We start from the raw sequence: 18,430 nt of genomic DNA, 5'->3' as shown, positions 1-18,430 counted from the left end.
AATATATGCCTCATACATCATACAAGTAGGCAACAGTTATTAATCAGACAGATAAGATATATAAACAAGTATATGATCAAGTCAAATAATCAAAGAATGAAATAATAAGACATTAAATAATGTATGATAAGTATAAACATGTTAAACAATCAAACGATAGAAGCATGGATGAAAGAAACAAGTGTAAAAAATATCAGATGAAATCAGACAAGTGAAATTATGCACACAAAGAACCAATGAATAATTTAATCGGGAAATGATGCAAGGATCAAATAAAATCAAGATGAAAGGCCTCTAATATGTGGCACATGAGATGAACAAGGGAGGATCAAAAGATCTCTTCAATTTCCCTAAGCAATCCCTATGTCAAACATCAATCATAGAAAAGTCAACCGAAAAGTCAAGTCAACTTAAAAAATATCAAATAAATAGTGAATTAATCACAAAAATTATGAAAAATTAAACTAAGTTAGGTGAGGTCAGGACATCATCATCCCCCAAAAAGATTTCAAAAATAATAAAAATTGGTGTATAAATTAATTGAAACAAAACAGAAGTCAAAAGAAAAGTTAACCAAGCAAACTAGGTCGAAAATAAATCCAAAATAAATTAAAAATGGGAAATAAAATTCCAATAAAAGGTCAGGTTGAGCATGAGACATTGGTCAACCCTCATCCCAAAAATCAGAAATTAAAAATAATTTTAAGTCATGAAAATAAAATAAATGAAAAAATGTGTACTAAAATGAACCATTTAAAATAAATAATTGAAATAAAATATTAACATTAAATAAAATACGAAAATAAAAATTAAATAAATTAAATAAAACATTAAGGAAAGTAAAAAATATTTTTTTTGTATTTTTATGAATAAATAAACTATTTTTATTAATTAAAGACAAAACAACATAAAAAAGAATAAAAGAAATGAAAATAAAAATGGAGCAATGGGCTTTGCAAGGAGGGTGCGAGCAGCAGCGTGCACCTAGGCCCGGTCCAGCGGAGCATTCAGCATGTGACAGAAAAATAAAAAAAGTTCATTTAAAAATTCATGTAACACCATGTGAATCGGTCATGCTCTCATTAAAAGGCCACTAAAAGACAAAATTGGCTGGACGATGGAGATAGGCGCTAGCACACGGATCGGACGGACATGAGGCGGACACGTGTTGTCTGCATGAAACAAAACATATTCCCATGCAAAAAATCCAGAAAACGTGAAGAACATGGGATATTTTTCCAAACTTCAAATCCAAATATCTCACAACTCAAGGCTCCAAATGCAATGATGTAAAAATCAAAGTTCAAGTTTGAAACATGTAGAACACAATGGTGTCTTGTTTTATTAAAAATAATGGCTCTAGCATAGAGAAAAGCGAACACCAAGGGAGGCTCATGCAAAGATTTTATGGACAAGTAGTGCATAGCATTAGCATAAAAAAAAGCATGAAGAAAAAGAGAGCATGGCATAATGGAGAGGTGAACATGGTAATGGCATGAATAAGTGTGATAGTAGTATGAACAAATATGATGAACAAAACATGGAATATGGTCATGGAAGATGAGATAAAAAGATTACCTAGTGGAGAAAGTCCACTGCTTCTTGAAAATGGAAGGATGAGATGAGAATGAGATGCTTGTGCTTTGAGAACTTTTAGAATTTGTGAAAATGGAAGGAAATGCAACTTGGTCTCTTTTCTCTTGCCTTGCCTCCTTTGAAAATAGCAGCCTCCTCTTCTGATTAGGGTTTCCAAGTCTTAAATATGTAGGGTTTTAAGTGTTTGAATGGGCTTAAGTGTTGGTTTTGAATCATGGACAAAGTGTGCAAGAATGAGGTGTGAAAAGAAATGGTTAAAAGTGACAAAACTTAAGTGAATGAACCAAAAGCAAATGGCCAAATGAGGTAAAAGCATGTGCTGGTCGTTTTTGGGGTTTGGCTTGGTTTTCTTGTGCAGCATAAAAACAACCCAACTAGGTGACTTTAAGGCATTGTAACTTGATGAATACATGTGCAAATGGCAAGGCAATGCAAACAGTAGAAAGAAGGTAGGTAGCTTAACATCTTTCATGTTGAACACATCTTGAAATGGTGAGTGGAAAGAGGTGAAAAATGGTCACAAAGTTCAGGTCTCATGGCTGCAAAATGGTTGGGCTAGTTTGGCCTAAATGCTGTCAAAAAATTCAGCCTATGATACCAACTTTAGATGAGTGTATCTTCCAAACCAATGATCCAAATGGGGTGGTTCCAAAAAGGTGTGAAAGAGGACATATGAAGGTACAACTGTAATGAAGAAAGTGTTTTCAAAAGATGCCTTGAAGTGCAAGAAATATGGCCCATAAGTCTTGACAAATTTTGCAAATTTTGGACTTAGAAAAGATTCTAAGTGTTCTAAAATAATGTCTTACTTTGACCAAGCTTAATTTTCTCAATTTTAATCCAAATGAAACAAACTTTATATCTCTAGAAAGCTTGAAACAAGAGGAACAACTTTCATGTTGAAGAAAGTTTCAAATAGAGCTTGCATCTTGATGGAAAATAGGCTTAAAGTGGGTGCAAAAACCATAAAAATTTGCCTTAAATGGAAAGTCAACTATTTCCAAATTTGGTAACTTTTCCAACTCCTGATTAAATGATGAATCCATGATCCAACCTTGATCAAATTTCACATTTAGGCTTCCTTAGGCATGAATTTTGAGATTCCACTTTCAAAACGTCAAGAGTTGACTTTTTTGACCCCACAGTTGACTTTTCCCAAACTGTCTGATTTCCGATTCCATTGATCAATTGAAGCACCTCTGGCTCCAATAAAGAGCTGATTTTTTGCATGTAGATCCTTGTGGACATGTGAAGGGCCATGGAAATGAGTTTCACCCAAGGAATCAGAAATATCCCGATTTTATATCAAACCCTGGTTTTAGGGCAAAAATGACTAGGAACTGATTGCACTGATTGCCAACGGATCTTGCTGTGATAACTGTGGGTCTTCTTAGGCAAAGATGCCTCTCTAATCATGACATAAATGAGTCCCCTTTACTTCCAACCAAAACCTTGCTTGTTGTAGATGGCCCTGAAACCCTGATTTCTGATTAACTCCATATGCACTCTCTAAGAGCTCTAAATCTCCCACTGATGAACTGAGGAACATAATAAGACATATGGAACTCCTTGAGACCCTTGAGACTTGTATAATTGGAGAATAAAGTCCAACTCTCAACTTTTCTTTATGTGGGATCCTTCTGTTAAGGAGTGATCAATCCAACCCTAACTTCCAAGTCACTAATGCAGCATGCAATGAGTATGGCCTAGTATGATGCTAATGCAATGTGAAACACAATCCCATGCTTCCAATAAGAATGAAGGGTAAATTTTGGGGTATTACACCTGGAAACTGGAAGATGCATGATAGATATTGAGGAAGGAACCATGACCCTCAAAGTTTATGATGAAAAGCTCAAAATTGATGTGAGGGATACTATGAAATTCAAGGATGACGAAGGGACGAGTAAAAGTATTGAAGTGTTAGATACGGTCTTTGCTCAATCTATGCAGATTACAACACCCAAGCTTCCTTTGGAGAGAGTTTTGAGTTTATCTATTGTTGAGGATACTGAAGGAATTGATGAGAAAGAATCCGAAGTGGTAGCAATGTTAAAGGAACAACCGCCTTGGGTTCGTTCCCGACCGCAACGGTGGGAGGAGCTTCGACCTAAAACATCTTCAGAATCGAAACAGGATATAAAAAAGGGGATAAAGTTGAAACAATTACCAGAATATCTCAAATATGTCTTTCTTGACAATGAGGAAAAATGTCCAGCAATCATCAATTCAGGTTTGAGAGAGACCCAAGAAGGAGAGCTAATTAAAGTCCTAAAGAAATACAAGGGTGCTATTGGGTGGGCGATGGACGATTTGAAAGGAATCAACCCGACAATGTGTATGCACAAGATTTTGATGGAGGATAATCAGAAACCGGCCGTCCAACCTCAAAGAAGACTGAATCCAGCTATGAAAGAAGTTGTTCGCAAGGAGGTTGTGAAACTATTAGATGCAGGGTTAATTTACCCAATATCTGACAGTTTATGGGTGAGCCCAGTTCATGGGTGAGCCCAGTTCATGTGGTACCAAAGAAGGGAGGGACAACTGTGATAAAAAATGAGTTGATCCCCACCCGTACTATTACAGGTTGGAGAGTTTGCATAGACTATAGAAGACTGAACACTGCTACGAGGAAGGATCATTTTCCTTTACCTTTTATCGATCAGATGTTGGAAAGATTGGCAGGTCATGATTTCTATTGTTTTCTGGATGGGTACTCAGGATACAACCAAATTGCTGTGGCACCTGAGGATCAAGAAAACACAACGTTCACATGCCCGTATGGAATCTATGCCTATAGAAGAATGCCATTTGGTTTATGCAACGCACCTGCGACATTTCAGAGGTGCATGACATCCATATTTTCCGATATGCTTGAGAAGCATATGGAGGTGTTTATGGATGATTTTTCGGTTTTTGGATCTTCTTTCGAAGATTGTTTGTATAATCTTTCACTTGTGCTGGAAAGATGTCAACAAACCAATCTAATTCTGAATTGGGAAAAGTGTCACTTCATGGTGAGAAAAGGGATAGTACTAGGTCATAAAATTTCCCATCAAGGGATAGAAGTTGACAAGGCAAAAGTGGAAGTAATCGCCAATCTCCCTCATCCTGTGAATGAGAAAGGTATACGGAGTTTCTTGGGACATGCATGATTCTATCGTAGGTTCATCAAAGATTTCTCCAAGATCGCAAAACCTTTGACTAGCCTGCTTGTGAAGGATACTCCGTTTCTGTTTGACAAAAAGTGCAACGAAGCCTTCGAGACTCTGAAAAATAAATTGGTGTCTGCTCCATTAGTGATCTCGCCAGACTGGTCTCTACCCTTTGAGATAATGTGCGATGCGAGCGATATAGCAGTAGGGGCAGTCTTGGGGCAAAGAAAAGACAAACGCCTCCACATCATCTACTATGCTAGCCATGTGTTGAATCCAGCCCAGATGAATTATGCAACCACAGAGAAGGAGTTACTGGCTGTGGTTTATGCCTTTGACAAATTTCGGAAATACTTGTTGGGAACAAAGGTAATTGTTTATACTGACCATGCTGCGTTGAAATATCTTTTTTCTAAACAGGACTCGAAGCCAAGGCTGCTCAGATGGATCTTGCTGTTGCAAGAATTTGACCTTGAAATTCGAGACAAAAAGGGGTGTGAAAACACCGTTGCTGACCACCTATCTCGAATGTCTCCGATTGAAGAGACGGAAGAGAAACATCCCATAAAGGACGAGTTTATAGATGAAAGAATCCTCGCGGTGGTGGGTGTTCCTTGGTTTGCTGACTACGCAAACTACCTGGTGGGAGGTATAATTCCTGACGGCTTTGATTATAACAAAAAGAAAAAGTTTCTTCATGATTGCATGTTTTATTTGTGGGACGAACCATTCTTGTATAAGAAAGGGGTAGACAGACTAATTCGTCGATGTGTCCCTGAGGAAGAACAAAATGAAGTCTTAAAGGCATGTCATGACTCAGATTATGGGGGACACTTTAGTGGAGACAAAACAGCCGCAAAAGTCCTCCAATCATGGTTGTACTGGCCCACGTTGTTTAAGGATGCCCAAGTTGTTGTAAAGGAATGTGACAGATGCCAACGAACAAGAAATATTTCTAGGAGGAATCAGATGCCTCAAAAGGGCATGCTTGAAGTGGAATTATTTGATGTTTGGGGGATAGACTTCATGGGGCCATTTCCACCCTCATTTGGAAAAAATTATATTCTGGTGGTTGTGGACTATGTCTCCAAATGGGTGGAAGCCGTAGCCCTCCCTTCTAATGATGCGAGAATAGTGGTCAACTTCCTTAAACAAAACATCTTCTCAAGGTTTAGTGTGCCTAGAGCACTTATCAGTGATGAAGGAACACATTTCTTGAACAAGCTCATGGAGAACTTATTGAAGAAATATAATGTGAAGCACAAGATTGCCACACCATATCATCCCCAAACGAGTGGGCAAGTTGAAGTGTCTAATCGGCAAATTAAACAGATTTTGGAAAAGACAGTGAGTGCTTCAAGAAAAGATTGGGCAATCAAATTAGATGACGCGTTATGGGCGTACCGAACCGCTTTCAAAACACCAATCGGCATGTCTCCGTATCAGCTGATTTATGGTAAGGCGTGTCATCTTCCTCTGGAATTAGAGCACAAAGCCTTTTGGGCATCCAAGTTCTTAAATTGTGATCTTGCGAAAGCCGGTGAATCCCGAATTCTTCAACTTCACGAGTTAGAAGAATTTCGTAATCAGGCATATGAGAATGCAAAGATGTACAAGGAGAAAACACGGAAGTGGCATGATCAGAGAATCATCAGGAAAGATTTCTGGGAAGGACAACTGGTATTGTTGTTCAATTCGAGGCTCAAGTTGTTTCCTGGGAAATTAAAGTCAAGATGGTCCGGGCCATTTGTCGTGCATCAGGTTTTTCCCCACGGAGCAATAGAGATTAAGAACCAAAACAATGGAGATATATTCAAGGTGAATGGCCAGAGGCTGAAGCCCTATTACAGAGGCCAACAACCTGGGTTGATTGACCATATGCGCCTCGCCTAATGAGGTGGGCAACCGTCGAGTCATGTGACGTTAAACGAAGCGCTTGTGGGAGGAAACCCACGTGTTCGATTGTTAACTTATTTTGTTTTTTTTTCTTTTCTTTTCTGTATAGGTATGAAACGTTGTTGCAGGTAAGGAGTGGAACTTGGAGAGTATAGTCATAATCACTTCTCAGCGAAAGGATGCCAGACCTAAGAAGCAGTGCAAAATTTAGAAATTGAGGAAAACAGGGCATCCACACGGCCACCCGTGTGGTGACACACGGCCGTGTTAATCAAAATAGTGGATTAACACGGGCGCCCGTGTGGTGACACACGGCCGTGTTAATTAAAACAGTGGATTAACACGGGCGCCCGTGTGCAGGAACACTGCCGTGTTGTTTGTAACGGGTAAGTTTTTGAAATTTTGTGATTTTGGGTCTTTTCAATGTTGGGCCCCACTTTCTATTACATCTCTTTCCCCCCACTTATTCTCACTTTTTCTGATTTTGGAAACCTCTCTCTCCCTCTTCCTCCATTGTTAACCTAGCCTCCATCAAATTAAGCTTCACTTTTCTCATAGCTCCACTCACTTTAACCTCATCTCACCTTCACAAAAATCGTTCCTCTCGCCGTCCTCTACACGATGACGGTTGCAGTTTTCACTAACCTGTTCTTTGGATTTTGAGAAAAATTTTCAGGTACCATTATGCCCCCAAAGCGTACAAGCAAGGAGAAGTAGGTAGTCATGTCGTCTCGACCGAAGCAATGGGTTAGACGCTCTACGAATCCTCATGGCATTTTGTTTGACCAACCAACTCATCAAGAGAGGTATGTGATTCTCGCTAAACGTAAGCTCATTCCGACACGATATATGTGTGATGCTACACTGGATGAGTTAGGTTTAAAGGAAGAGGTGCACCGCATGTTTCACAACATCGGTATGTTGGAATTCATGCAATTCGAAGCACCGACCTTCGCTCGTATCACCCTTGAATTCTTGAGTACGGTTGAGTTCAAGATGAGGAGAAGGTGGACAGGTTCGGAGATGGAATTTTATGGGCAAATTACTTTCCGTTTGTTTGATGAAGATCACGAATTATCTGTGGAGGAACTTGGGAGTATTCTGAGACTCCCGGTATCTGGACCCGGAACCCCTCCGGACACTTTTTCTGCAATTGATTTCTGGCAGGCTATTACAGGTAAAACTGGATATAACCCTAGCTCGGGAAAAGCTTCTGGAATTCATAACCCGTGCTTCAGGTATGCACAAAAGGGGTTAGCATACACCTTGTTCGGACGGGGTGATAGTACCGGGGTTGCTGCTAAGAGAGAGTTAATTTTTCTGTATTGCATGGCCCACAATGAGCGAATCAGTGCAGCGGCTTTCGCCGCCAATCATTTGAAACAGTTTGGTCATGCAACTACTGGGGATATTTATGTGGATGGTATAATCACGCAGATTGCGGACCACTTTGGGTATGATCAACTCTTGTTGGAAGAGACGGCAGTGATGGGCAAGACTAAGATTGACATGCACACTCTAGTCAATCAGCAAATGATTGCCATCAGGCCGACTCATTACGCTCTGATGATTCACACTGTGGAAGTGCTCGCACTACCAGCACCTGGGTCCATTAACATTGCCAATGTTGCTAACTGGTTGTACACAGGTTCAGCGCAAGCTGTAGGGGAAGATGCTCAGTTTGACCTTGACCTTTCAGGTAAGGACATGGAAGAAGATGAGAGGCCAGCTACCCACGACATGCCACCCCCACATGATTCGAGCCTACATGGTGAAGGCTCCTCTTTTATGTCCCAAGACCAGTGGGGTTGGATCTAGACTGAGATGGGAACTCTCCGCACCGAGCAAACCAGACAAGGTGCAAAATTAGATAGACAAAGTGTGGAACTGTTCCGGCAAGGGACAGTCATGGATGACATGCAGGCCATGATGCAACGTCTGATGTTGCATTTCCCGCACGATCCTCCGTCTCCTCCACAACAGTGATCACTGTAAGTCCTCTTCGTGTTTGAATTTAAACATTGAGGTCAATGTTTAGTTCAAGTGTGTGTGTGTGTGGGGGGGGGGGGGTTCTCCTTTCATGTTTTTATTTTCTTTCAATTTGTTTTGTTTTTGTTATGTTATCATTATATTAGTATGTTTGTTTGTTTTATTTGTTTTCTGTTCTTTTGGACCTACTGTGTGTACAGAGTGATGAGAAACGGTTGGACGAGCCCGGGATCAATGGTAGTGGATGAATGACACCCCTCAAACTTAGGCTGATAAGGCACCCCGAAAGTTGATGCAACCTTGAGAAAAGAAGTCGGACACAATTTGGGGACACCGGACCAAGAGAGCGGGATGGAAAGACCAAGTCAGAAAAGAACCACATAACATGAGGAGACTTCAGAGCTTGCAAGCTAACCAACATGGTGAGATCACAAAAAGCCAAACACTAAATATCAGCATGAGAGTTCAGCCAGGTATGACTTTATCACTCTGATTTTGCGTATGTCCTATTGACACGTCACAGCATGACAACACACACTGAGGCAAGTTATTTGTTTAGCCAAGGCCTTTCTAACCATCCCTATCTGTATGTTTCCCTTCGTGAACCCCGTTGAGCCTTAGCCATTTTATTCATCATAAACCCCCTGTTAACTTTTAAGCATTATTCATCATAAACCCCCTATTAACTTTTAATCATTCATTTTTTTCCATAACTCGGTATGATTGTGTGAATTGCAAAATGTGCAATAAAACTAAGTTTGGGGTGGAAATCTTGAAAGAGAAGGCAAGTGCATAATAAGAGATCATACAAAAAGAAAAATAGTATGTATGTTCTTTAAAAGAAAAAAAAAGAGAAAACAAAAAAAAACAAAAGAGAAAAATGCACTTGCCGAGACTTAAGACTCTAACACAATAAAATGCTCGAAAAACTTGAGTAGAAAAAGAGTCAAAAGAGTGAAATTAACCCCCAGAGTATACGTGATGCACGAGAAAAAGAGAAAGAAAAATCACACAACATGAATACCGAGTTCAAAACCCTTTGTTATCCATTTTTTTTGTTTATCCCGCCGTACCCAAGCCCCGTTACAACCCAAAAAGACCTCGAAAAGTGTGTGGAATCTGCTATGGTAGTGACATTAGAATGTATTCAAAGTTAAGAGTTTGGTATTGCATACTGTGCTGTGAGTGTACACACCTAACCCTGAGAGATATTGTGAGTGTGTGAAAAGCTTGCAGGTGAAGAGGTTTCTGATGTGGAAATGTGGTAAACTGCCTGAATCGGAGAGACCTGAAACTCGATTGGAAAGGAAGAACACAAATGGTGAAAGACTAGGTTGCATTGTGGAAAATGAATTCGGGGGTGACCTTTGTTTGGACTCAATACATCACTTGAGGACAAGCAATGAGACAAGTTTGGGGTTGTGATCGGTCACCATTTCCATTGAATTCCCACCGTTAATCCGACATATTTTCATCACTTTTATAAGATTTATGTTTGTTTTTAGTTGCTTCGGAGTCATTTATCATGTTTTGTTGGTTTGATATCGCATTGCATTCGATTACAAGTTTATGTCAAAAAGATCTCGTTTATGCTTCGTTTGGTAGTGTCATTGTTACAGGCCATTGCACAGGTTTAAAAGCAATAATGGTGAAGTTATGGATACTCCGAAAGACAAAAAATATGAAGAAACAGCAGGTCAACACGGGCACCCGTGTGCCACAACACTGCCCGTGTTGTTGATCAGGCAGAGCAAAAGGGGAGAAGAAAAACAAAGATCAACATGGGCACCCGTGTGTCACCACACGGCCGTGTTGTTTAAAACGGTGCATTAACACGGGCACCCGTGTGGAGGAACACGGCCCGTGTTGTTGCCTCTGTAGCTTGTGTTGAAAATAATTATAATGGAGAGCAACACGGGCATCCGTGTGGTGACACACGGCCGTGTTGATTGGGCGCAGCTTGGAAACCCTAACTTTTGCTTTGTGAACCGATTCTGCTCATTAAGGGTAGTTTAGACCTTTTTCTTGGAGGAGATTCATCTGAAGCTATAAGAAGGCTTGGAAGAGAAAGTAGAAGGAACTTTTGGACGGACGAAAGAAAACATTGCATTGGAGAAGATAGCTACTACGGAGGATTTGAAGACGGCGAGATTCAAGGGCATCAACCATTGAAGATCAAAATCTCATAATTCTTTGTAATGTCTAATCTTTACATTATGAATTCTTTAAGTACTATGAGAGGCTAAACCCCCTGATGCTAGGGGGATGGTCCTGATGTTATCGCATGTTATGAATTTGAACAAATGATTTCTTGATTACTATGTTACTTAGTTCAATTTAATTGTGTGATGTTATTATGCTTTTGTATCAGACAAATACAAACTGATCTATGACTTTCAATAACAGGATTGTGATTGTTAGGGTTTTCACACAATTGGGTTTATGAATGCATCATCTAGGACTAGTAACTTTCGTAAATCACTGTAAACCTTGATATTATGTATGATTAAAACCAATGATTAATTGAATGGACATTTGAGTAAGAATTGATAGTTTAATAGTTTCTCCCTTAAGGACTTAAGTGAGAACATTCTGAGGTTAGGTGATTGAATGTTTCATATGTATTAAGTAAATCTTGATTGAATTCATGACTGGTTAAATCAACCACTCACCCTAGCATCTTTTATCTTAATCAATTACTTTTACTATTTTTGTGTTTACTATTATAAATTCCAAAACAACCAAACCATTATCTTTTTGTTCTGATAGAATCAAATTAAAATAAGTACTTCCTACGCAATCCCTGAGATCGATACTTGGAAATAAACCTCCTTATTACTACATCGGTAAAAATAGTACACTTGTTATTTTTTCGATCAAGGTACCACTCGCAAGTAGAGTGCTTGCAAGCACTAATGGAGCACAGAAAGAGCTGACTAGGGCATAAGGTTGGGTCACCTTAACTTTAAATAGTTAAATCAGTAAGTCAATCAATGTATGGTGCTAGATATTCCCAGTTTTACAATGTTTGATAAGATTTGCAATTCTTTCTTGGTTGGTAAAAAACATAAAACCTCATTTAAAGTCTGCTTACCAATGAGGTCATCAAATGTGTTAGAAACTGTTCACTCAAACGTGTGTGTGGACCTTTTGAGGAAAAATTACTAGGTGACAATAGATATTTCTTCTCATTTATTGATGAGCTTAGAAGTATTGTGAAAACGATGCCGAAGTTACAAAATATAATTGGTATCTTGATCAGTAAATATGGATAGAAAAGAAGAAAACAATAAGAACACAATGAAATTGGTTAAACTACTATTCTTTACTTTCTCTTTGAAACATGATTACAAGTGTTACAGAATAACAAATAACCCCTCTCACCCTAATTAGAATTTGCGTTATACAATGATGAGAGAAAAATATGCTATTTATAAGAAAACTAACATAATAAACTAATGTGATTTTACACACAGACCCATTACACAAGTTAATTTAGAGAACAAACTAACTTAAACAATTGGGCATAATAACCAGGCCCAATTCGACATGCTAACAATCCTAGCATACTTTGACTACAATATATGAACAGACTTCGATGACATGCTAATGATCTTATCGGATTATCGAACCAAGAAGTTATCCTTTGATCATACTAGAGTTCAATCCAATATCTCACAAATATCCACCTTGGATCAAACTCTATAACATCAAAGGAGCAAACTAGGTTTCTTCATGCAACTTTATCAACTTCATAGTCAATTTTTCTTTAACCTTTAACATAACGTCCATGGTTGCGGCTCCCTTCAACGTCTCTAAACAACCTGGCTGAACGAGTAGGGCTTTCATCTTCAAGTGCCACAGACCAAAATCGTTCACGCTGGTGAAATTTTCAATCTCACACTTTGTTGACGACATCTTCTTCATGCTCACCGCACCAATTTGTTGTGCAAACGATGCCGAAATTACAAAATATAATTGATTTCTTGATCGATAAGAAATCCACAGGTAGAAAAGAAGAAAACAATAAGAACACAATGAAATGAGTTATAAACTAGTATTCTTTGCTTTCTCTTTGAAACAGGATTACAAGTGGTACAGAATAACAAATAACCTCTCTCACCCTAATTAAAATTTGCGATATAGAATGATGAGAGAATAGTATGCTATTTATAAGAAAATTAACATACTAAACTAATTGACTTTTACGTACAGACCCATTACACAAGTTAACTTAGAGAACAAGCTAACTTACACAATTAGACATAACAACCAGGCCCAATTCGACATGCTAACAATCCTAACATACTTTAACTACAACATGTGAACAGACTTCGACGACATGCTAATGATCTTGTCGGATTATCGAACCAAAAAGCTATCCTTCGAGCATACTAGAGTTCGATCCAATATCTCACAAATCTCCACCTTGGGTCAAACTCTATAACATCAAGGGAACAAACTAATTTTTTTCATACAACTTTATCAATCGCATAATCAATTTTTCTGTATCCTTTAACATAGCGTCCATGGTTGCGGCTCCCTTCAACGCTTCTAAACAACCTGGCTGAACCAGTAGGACTTTCATCTTCAAACGCCACAAACCGAAATCGTTCCCTCAGATGAAATTTTCAATCTCATACTTTGTTGACGACATCTTCTTCATGCTCACCGCACGAATTTGTTGTGCAAACGATGCTGAAATTAGAAATATAATTGATTTCTTGATCGATAAGAAATCCATAAGAATTGAAAAGAAGAAAACAATAAGAACACAATAAAATTGATTATAAACTATCATTCTTTACTTTCTCTTTGAAACAAAATTACAAGTGTTACAGAATAGAAAATAACCTCTCACCCTAATTAGGATTTGCATTATACAATGATGGGAGACTAGTATGCTATTTATAAGAAAACTACATACTAAACTAATGAACTTTTACACACAGACCCATTACACAAGTTAACTTAGAGCATAAGCTAACTTAAACAATTGGGCATAACAACCAGACCCAATTCGACATGCTAACAATCCTAATATAGTGAACATACTTCGACGACATGCTAATAATCCTGTCAGATTGTCGAACCAAGAAGCTACTATTCGACCATACGATTGTTCGATCTAATATCTCACAAGAAGAAAGACGTGGATCTATTTCATTATGTCTAAATATGACATGCTTAACATATTCCAGAAGTTCAATGCTTTTAGTTGAAAATCAAATCAATAGAAGAAGTTCTGAAACTGATGGTCGTGGTGTACACATAAAAGGCTTTTGATTTATTTTGCAATGACCGATGCATGCAACATTCATAATGGCTGAAAAGAGAAACATAACTATCTTGGATATTGGTGCAGGTAAAGCAAATGGACATGCCCAAATCATTTCGGGGAGAAGTAATCTACACTGAAATATATGTGCTAAATAGATGTCTAACTAGAAGAATAAAGAACATGGTACATGAGGAGTTTTGGAATGACGAGAGGCCTAGTTGCATCATTTTGAGTATTTGATGCACTATGTGACAAACATGTCTCTGATGACAAGAGAAGGAAGTTGTCTCTGATGACAAGAGAAGGAAGTTGGATGACAAAAGTGCACCAATGATTCTAGCTGAATATCATGCAAACGATGCTACAAAATGTATGATCCTACCACTCAAAAGATGTGCATCAACAACGATGTGTTGATATCATGGTATTGGAAATCAAAGAGCAGTTCAAGTAAGCCTTATATGAGCTAATTACTCAGTAATAGTGAAATCAAAGAGCAGTTCAAGTAAGCCTTATATGACCTTATTACTCAGTAATAGTGATGAGTCATCAAAAGAAGAAATGGAAGCACCAAATGTTCCATCTATTAAGATGATTATTGTATGGTATCAGGAGCTATATTGCAAGATCGCAATAATGGGAAACACTTTGAGGACCAACCACATGGTGTTCATGGTAAAATTTATTTTGGCAGTAAAGAGACGTTTTTCAAACATGGCTTAGTGGTAAGTGTTTCATGGTTTGAAGCGGACCATGTGACCGATATCAGAAACTCGAGACATCATCGTTAGAGATTCAACTTTCTACTAAATGTAATGTTTCAGATCAAGTTTTAATCCTCCAATCAGAGGTACATCATTCCAAAAACAGAAATGGATGAAAAGCAAACCTGGTCTTTATTTGTTTTGAGGTGAATTATTAAACCCAATTGAATCATGCAGCATACAGATGATTGGAACTGCATGAAACCCAAACATCAAGAATACAATTGGGGTTTCAAATGTTCTCTCTTTCTTCCCCAAAGGGTAAAGTATATGTACATGATCATGAAACAGACTATACTCCTAGGAGCCTCCTACTCGGCTCAGTTGCTCCTTGGATGTGCTTTCAAAGATCTTATCAGCACTTGCTGCTTCAAAACCATCCCTCCTATGAAACTCTTTAACCTGTTCCATTAGTTAAAACAATAAGAATTAGCAATCCTGCAGAAAATGTGACAAAAATGACAGTGTATGCATGGATTGTCCGTGAGTTCGAGAAATCATAGTGGCGCCATGATTCTGTGAAGCTCAAAGTGATCACACGGCTCATCATGATTCTACTAATCTCAACATCAATCCAAACATGCACTCAATACGCAGGAGAGAGAATGATGCTTACCTCTGTATGAGGTATGTTTTCATACTGCGGCAACACTAGACGCTCGGCAAATTCAATGTATGAGCATGGAACTGATTCAGTTATACCATCGGAAAATTGGAAAGAAACTGAATCTGCTACAGTTGAACTTTGCTGGAGAAGACCATCAGGGCTCACTGAAAGTCGAGGAAATATTCAAGTCATTCACATGATACGCGATAGCAATGTGGATAACAACTAGCTGTGATCATTTTCAATTTCAAGATTATTATATCTATTGTCTAGGTTATTATTGTAGTAGTTTCTTACAAAATACTTTTTCAAAATCTAAAAACTAAAATATCTAATCAATGTGAAAACAACGATTGTTGTCAAATCGAGATTCAAATTGTGAACCGGAAGACCTATTACATATTTTTCAAATCGTGAATCAAATCTTATTATGATTGTAAGATGCATTACCAATAAAAAATAATTACATTTTTAAGTAACTACGAGAGACATAGCTAACCTTTAAGCTAATATATCATCTACAAATCTTAAAATAGTTCAAGATTCAAGTCAATCAAATGAAAAAAACAACTTTACAAAGTTGATAAAAAAGTGGTTGAGTTCAGGTAGTGATTCATTAGAATCAATCAGGTTTCATCATAGTGAATGGAGATTCATCATAATGAATCAGGATTTTAGATAACACACTTAAAGAAGAAATAGATTTAATACTTTTATTTTGGTTAGAGAATATCCAGAAAATGTTATACTAGCATAATAATAAACAAAGTACCTTTCAATACTCCTCCTTCAGAATTCAATTTGAATCCACTCTTTTCAAGAAACTCATTCAGTTTGTTGATATCCTTCAAATGAGTTTTCAGCCAATGAGTGGAAATAGTGACATGGTTCAGTGCATGCCCATTGACCAGTGTCCACGCCGCATACTCACTTTCGCTGTATATAACAAGTATCATAAACCATACAAAAACAGAACTTGAAGATCCTCAAATAGTATTTCTAGGTTGAGATATACTAATACCTTGCTAATTGCTGAAACTCAGAATATAAGGGTTTTCCCCATGTTAAATGTCCCAAGGAACTTGCAAGAGCTCCATACTTGTTTCCATTGCCAGATGATTCGGTGTATTTCTTAATGATTTCCTGAATGAAAATTTTCACCTTCTTTTAGTAGAACCCATTGGAAAAAAGATAACGAAAATCAACAAATGCCACGACAAAATCCCATTCACTAAAGTGAATTTCAGAAAAATAGGCAAAATGCTCTACAATATCATGTTATAAAGTACATCTAGAACGGAAAACATAAATAGCTGATCCACTTGAAATTTGTTCTCACCAGCATACCTGGGTTCGAGGACTCATCTGATCTACCAAAAGCTCTGATATAAAAATTCTTGGCAGCAAGGGTCCATTCATGCCACTGCCTGTACCAGAAGTTGAGTCAGCAGGAGGTGAAAACCACAACGCCCTCAATTTCTTTTTAGGAAATTTCAACTCCTCTCGTTGTGTATAGCCATAATCCAAGAAAAAACCAGCCAAGGACTCAATTCCATAACCATTCACCTATAATCATGTTCATAAGACCAATGATATAAATCTCTATTGTTCTGCAGAATACATTTAGTACAAAATGCTGTCAAATAGCGGCACTATAGCACTATTTCATAGCAGAATTTGAACAAACTTTTATTTACTGGAATGACAACATTGCTTCCAATAAATGATTAAACAAAATATAATCGACAAACCAAAAAATTGAATGTTTGAAGAAGGTAGTAAAGCAAGAGAAGTACCCCAAATGTCCTAAACGCAAGATGATCATAGCACAATTTGTCGTTGTCAACAGAGTGAACAAGGTCCAATACAGCCTTTGCAGTAGGATTCCTTTTCAAATACACTTCCTGCATACTCTCCAACACATCCCTCAAAAATCCTTCACCACCCTGCAAACACAGAAATCACATTAGTACTTTGAGAAACTAAAAATCCAAACTTTGCTTCAAAAACAAGCAAATAAAATGCAGTCCCAATCGTGTCCACAGACATAAAAAACTTCAAGATCGCGTCCCAAGTTGTAGTGATTTTAAAATCTTCAAGGTTTTAAAAAACGGTTTGTTAGCTCTAAAACGGCATCGACAAAACAGTTATTAAACCGTGATTAATTGGCAACACAACCAAGAATCAGAGTCCTATTTTTTTTCAAAATCATACATGCAAACAATTTCATACCAAACATGAAAAAAATTTAGGGTTCGGAATCAAAACATCAAACAACAATTCCCAATCTTACTACGAAACAGAACAAACAAACAAAATCACAAAAAAAAAATCACGCGTGAACCTGAATTGATGATGATCCCTCGGAGCGAGATTCATTTTGTGACGAGTAGCTACAAGTCAGAGAGAGGTTTCTGGCAGAAGTGGCTAACCCGAGAGAGAAATGGTTGGGGGTGGAACATGGTAGATTGCAGAAAGTAGGTTTGGAAATTGCAGAAAATTTGCGGGAAAAGATTGAAGGTGATGATGAAGTATACGACATCGCAGTTGTTGAATACATGATTTTGTTGAATAAACTAAAGCGGTTCATGCAATTAATTTTTTGAGCGTTGTTAAATATAGAATAAATAAAAATAGAAGATGATGAAAATCAATTAAGTACCTTCTGCATGCATATATATATATATATATATATATATATATATATATATATATATATATATATATATATATATATATATATATATATATATATATATATATATATATATATATATATATATATATATATATATATATATATATATATATATAAAATTGTATGATGCATAATAAATTATTTTCCTATTTTAGGAAAGAACTGTTAATGCATATCGGTGATTGTGTCAACACGTGAGATTCTATCCGAAAGTTAGTTTTAATAATTCTTCTAAAAGTGAAATTTATTTTTGACTTAATATAAAGTATTAAAAGACATTGAATAATTTAAGATGATCACGTAATCTAGTTTGTTGTTTATTTAACTCTTCATCGTTATCTTATACATTTTGAAAGTATACTTGTTTATTTTCAAATTAAAGTATATTTCTATTGCTATTCTACAATTCTTTTAGGGATATTTCAATTGGGAAGTAGTTGAATG

The 18,430-nt window shown here is 37.4% G+C and overlaps 1 protein-coding gene across 1 annotated transcript; it reads right to left on the bottom strand.

Annotated features, from left to right (window-relative positions):
- Positions 1 to 14,790: 14,790 nt before the first annotated feature.
- On the bottom strand, positions 14,791 to 17,963 carry LOC127119569 (uncharacterized). Its single transcript, XM_051049825.1, has 7 exons — positions 17,633 to 17,963; positions 17,085 to 17,234; positions 16,636 to 16,854; positions 16,310 to 16,431; positions 16,061 to 16,224; positions 15,298 to 15,452; positions 14,791 to 15,083 (listed from the first exon to the last, which is right to left on the bottom strand). The coding sequence occupies exons 1-7, from the start codon at positions 17,876 to 17,878 to the stop codon at positions 14,982 to 14,984; spliced, it is 1,158 nt and encodes a 385-aa protein (XP_050905782.1). The 5' UTR covers positions 17,879 to 17,963; the 3' UTR covers positions 14,791 to 14,981.
- Positions 17,964 to 18,430: the final 467 nt, after the last annotated feature.

Source organism: Lathyrus oleraceus, chromosome 2 (assembly GCF_024323335.1).
Source record: "Lathyrus oleraceus cultivar Zhongwan6 chromosome 2, CAAS_Psat_ZW6_1.0, whole genome shotgun sequence".
Lineage (NCBI taxonomy): Eukaryota > Viridiplantae > Streptophyta > Magnoliopsida > Fabales > Fabaceae > Lathyrus > Lathyrus oleraceus.
Note: the sequence above shows the minus strand (reverse complement) of the source record. Positions and strands in the feature narration are given on the sequence as shown.

Excerpts from the sequence above, each read along its gene's own strand:
- LOC127119569 (XM_051049825.1), bottom strand. The coding sequence starts at position 17,878 with ATGAACCGCTTTAGTTTATTCAACAAAATCATGTATTCAACAACTGCG. Across the intron at positions 16,225-16,309 it reads GAGTTTCAGCAATTAGCAAG|CGAAAGTGAGTATGCGGCGT; the intron begins GTATTAGTATAT and ends TGTTATATACAG. Across the intron at positions 15,453-16,060 it reads TGAAGGAGGAGTATTGAAAG|TGAGCCCTGATGGTCTTCTC; the intron begins GTACTTTGTTTA and ends CTCGACTTTCAG.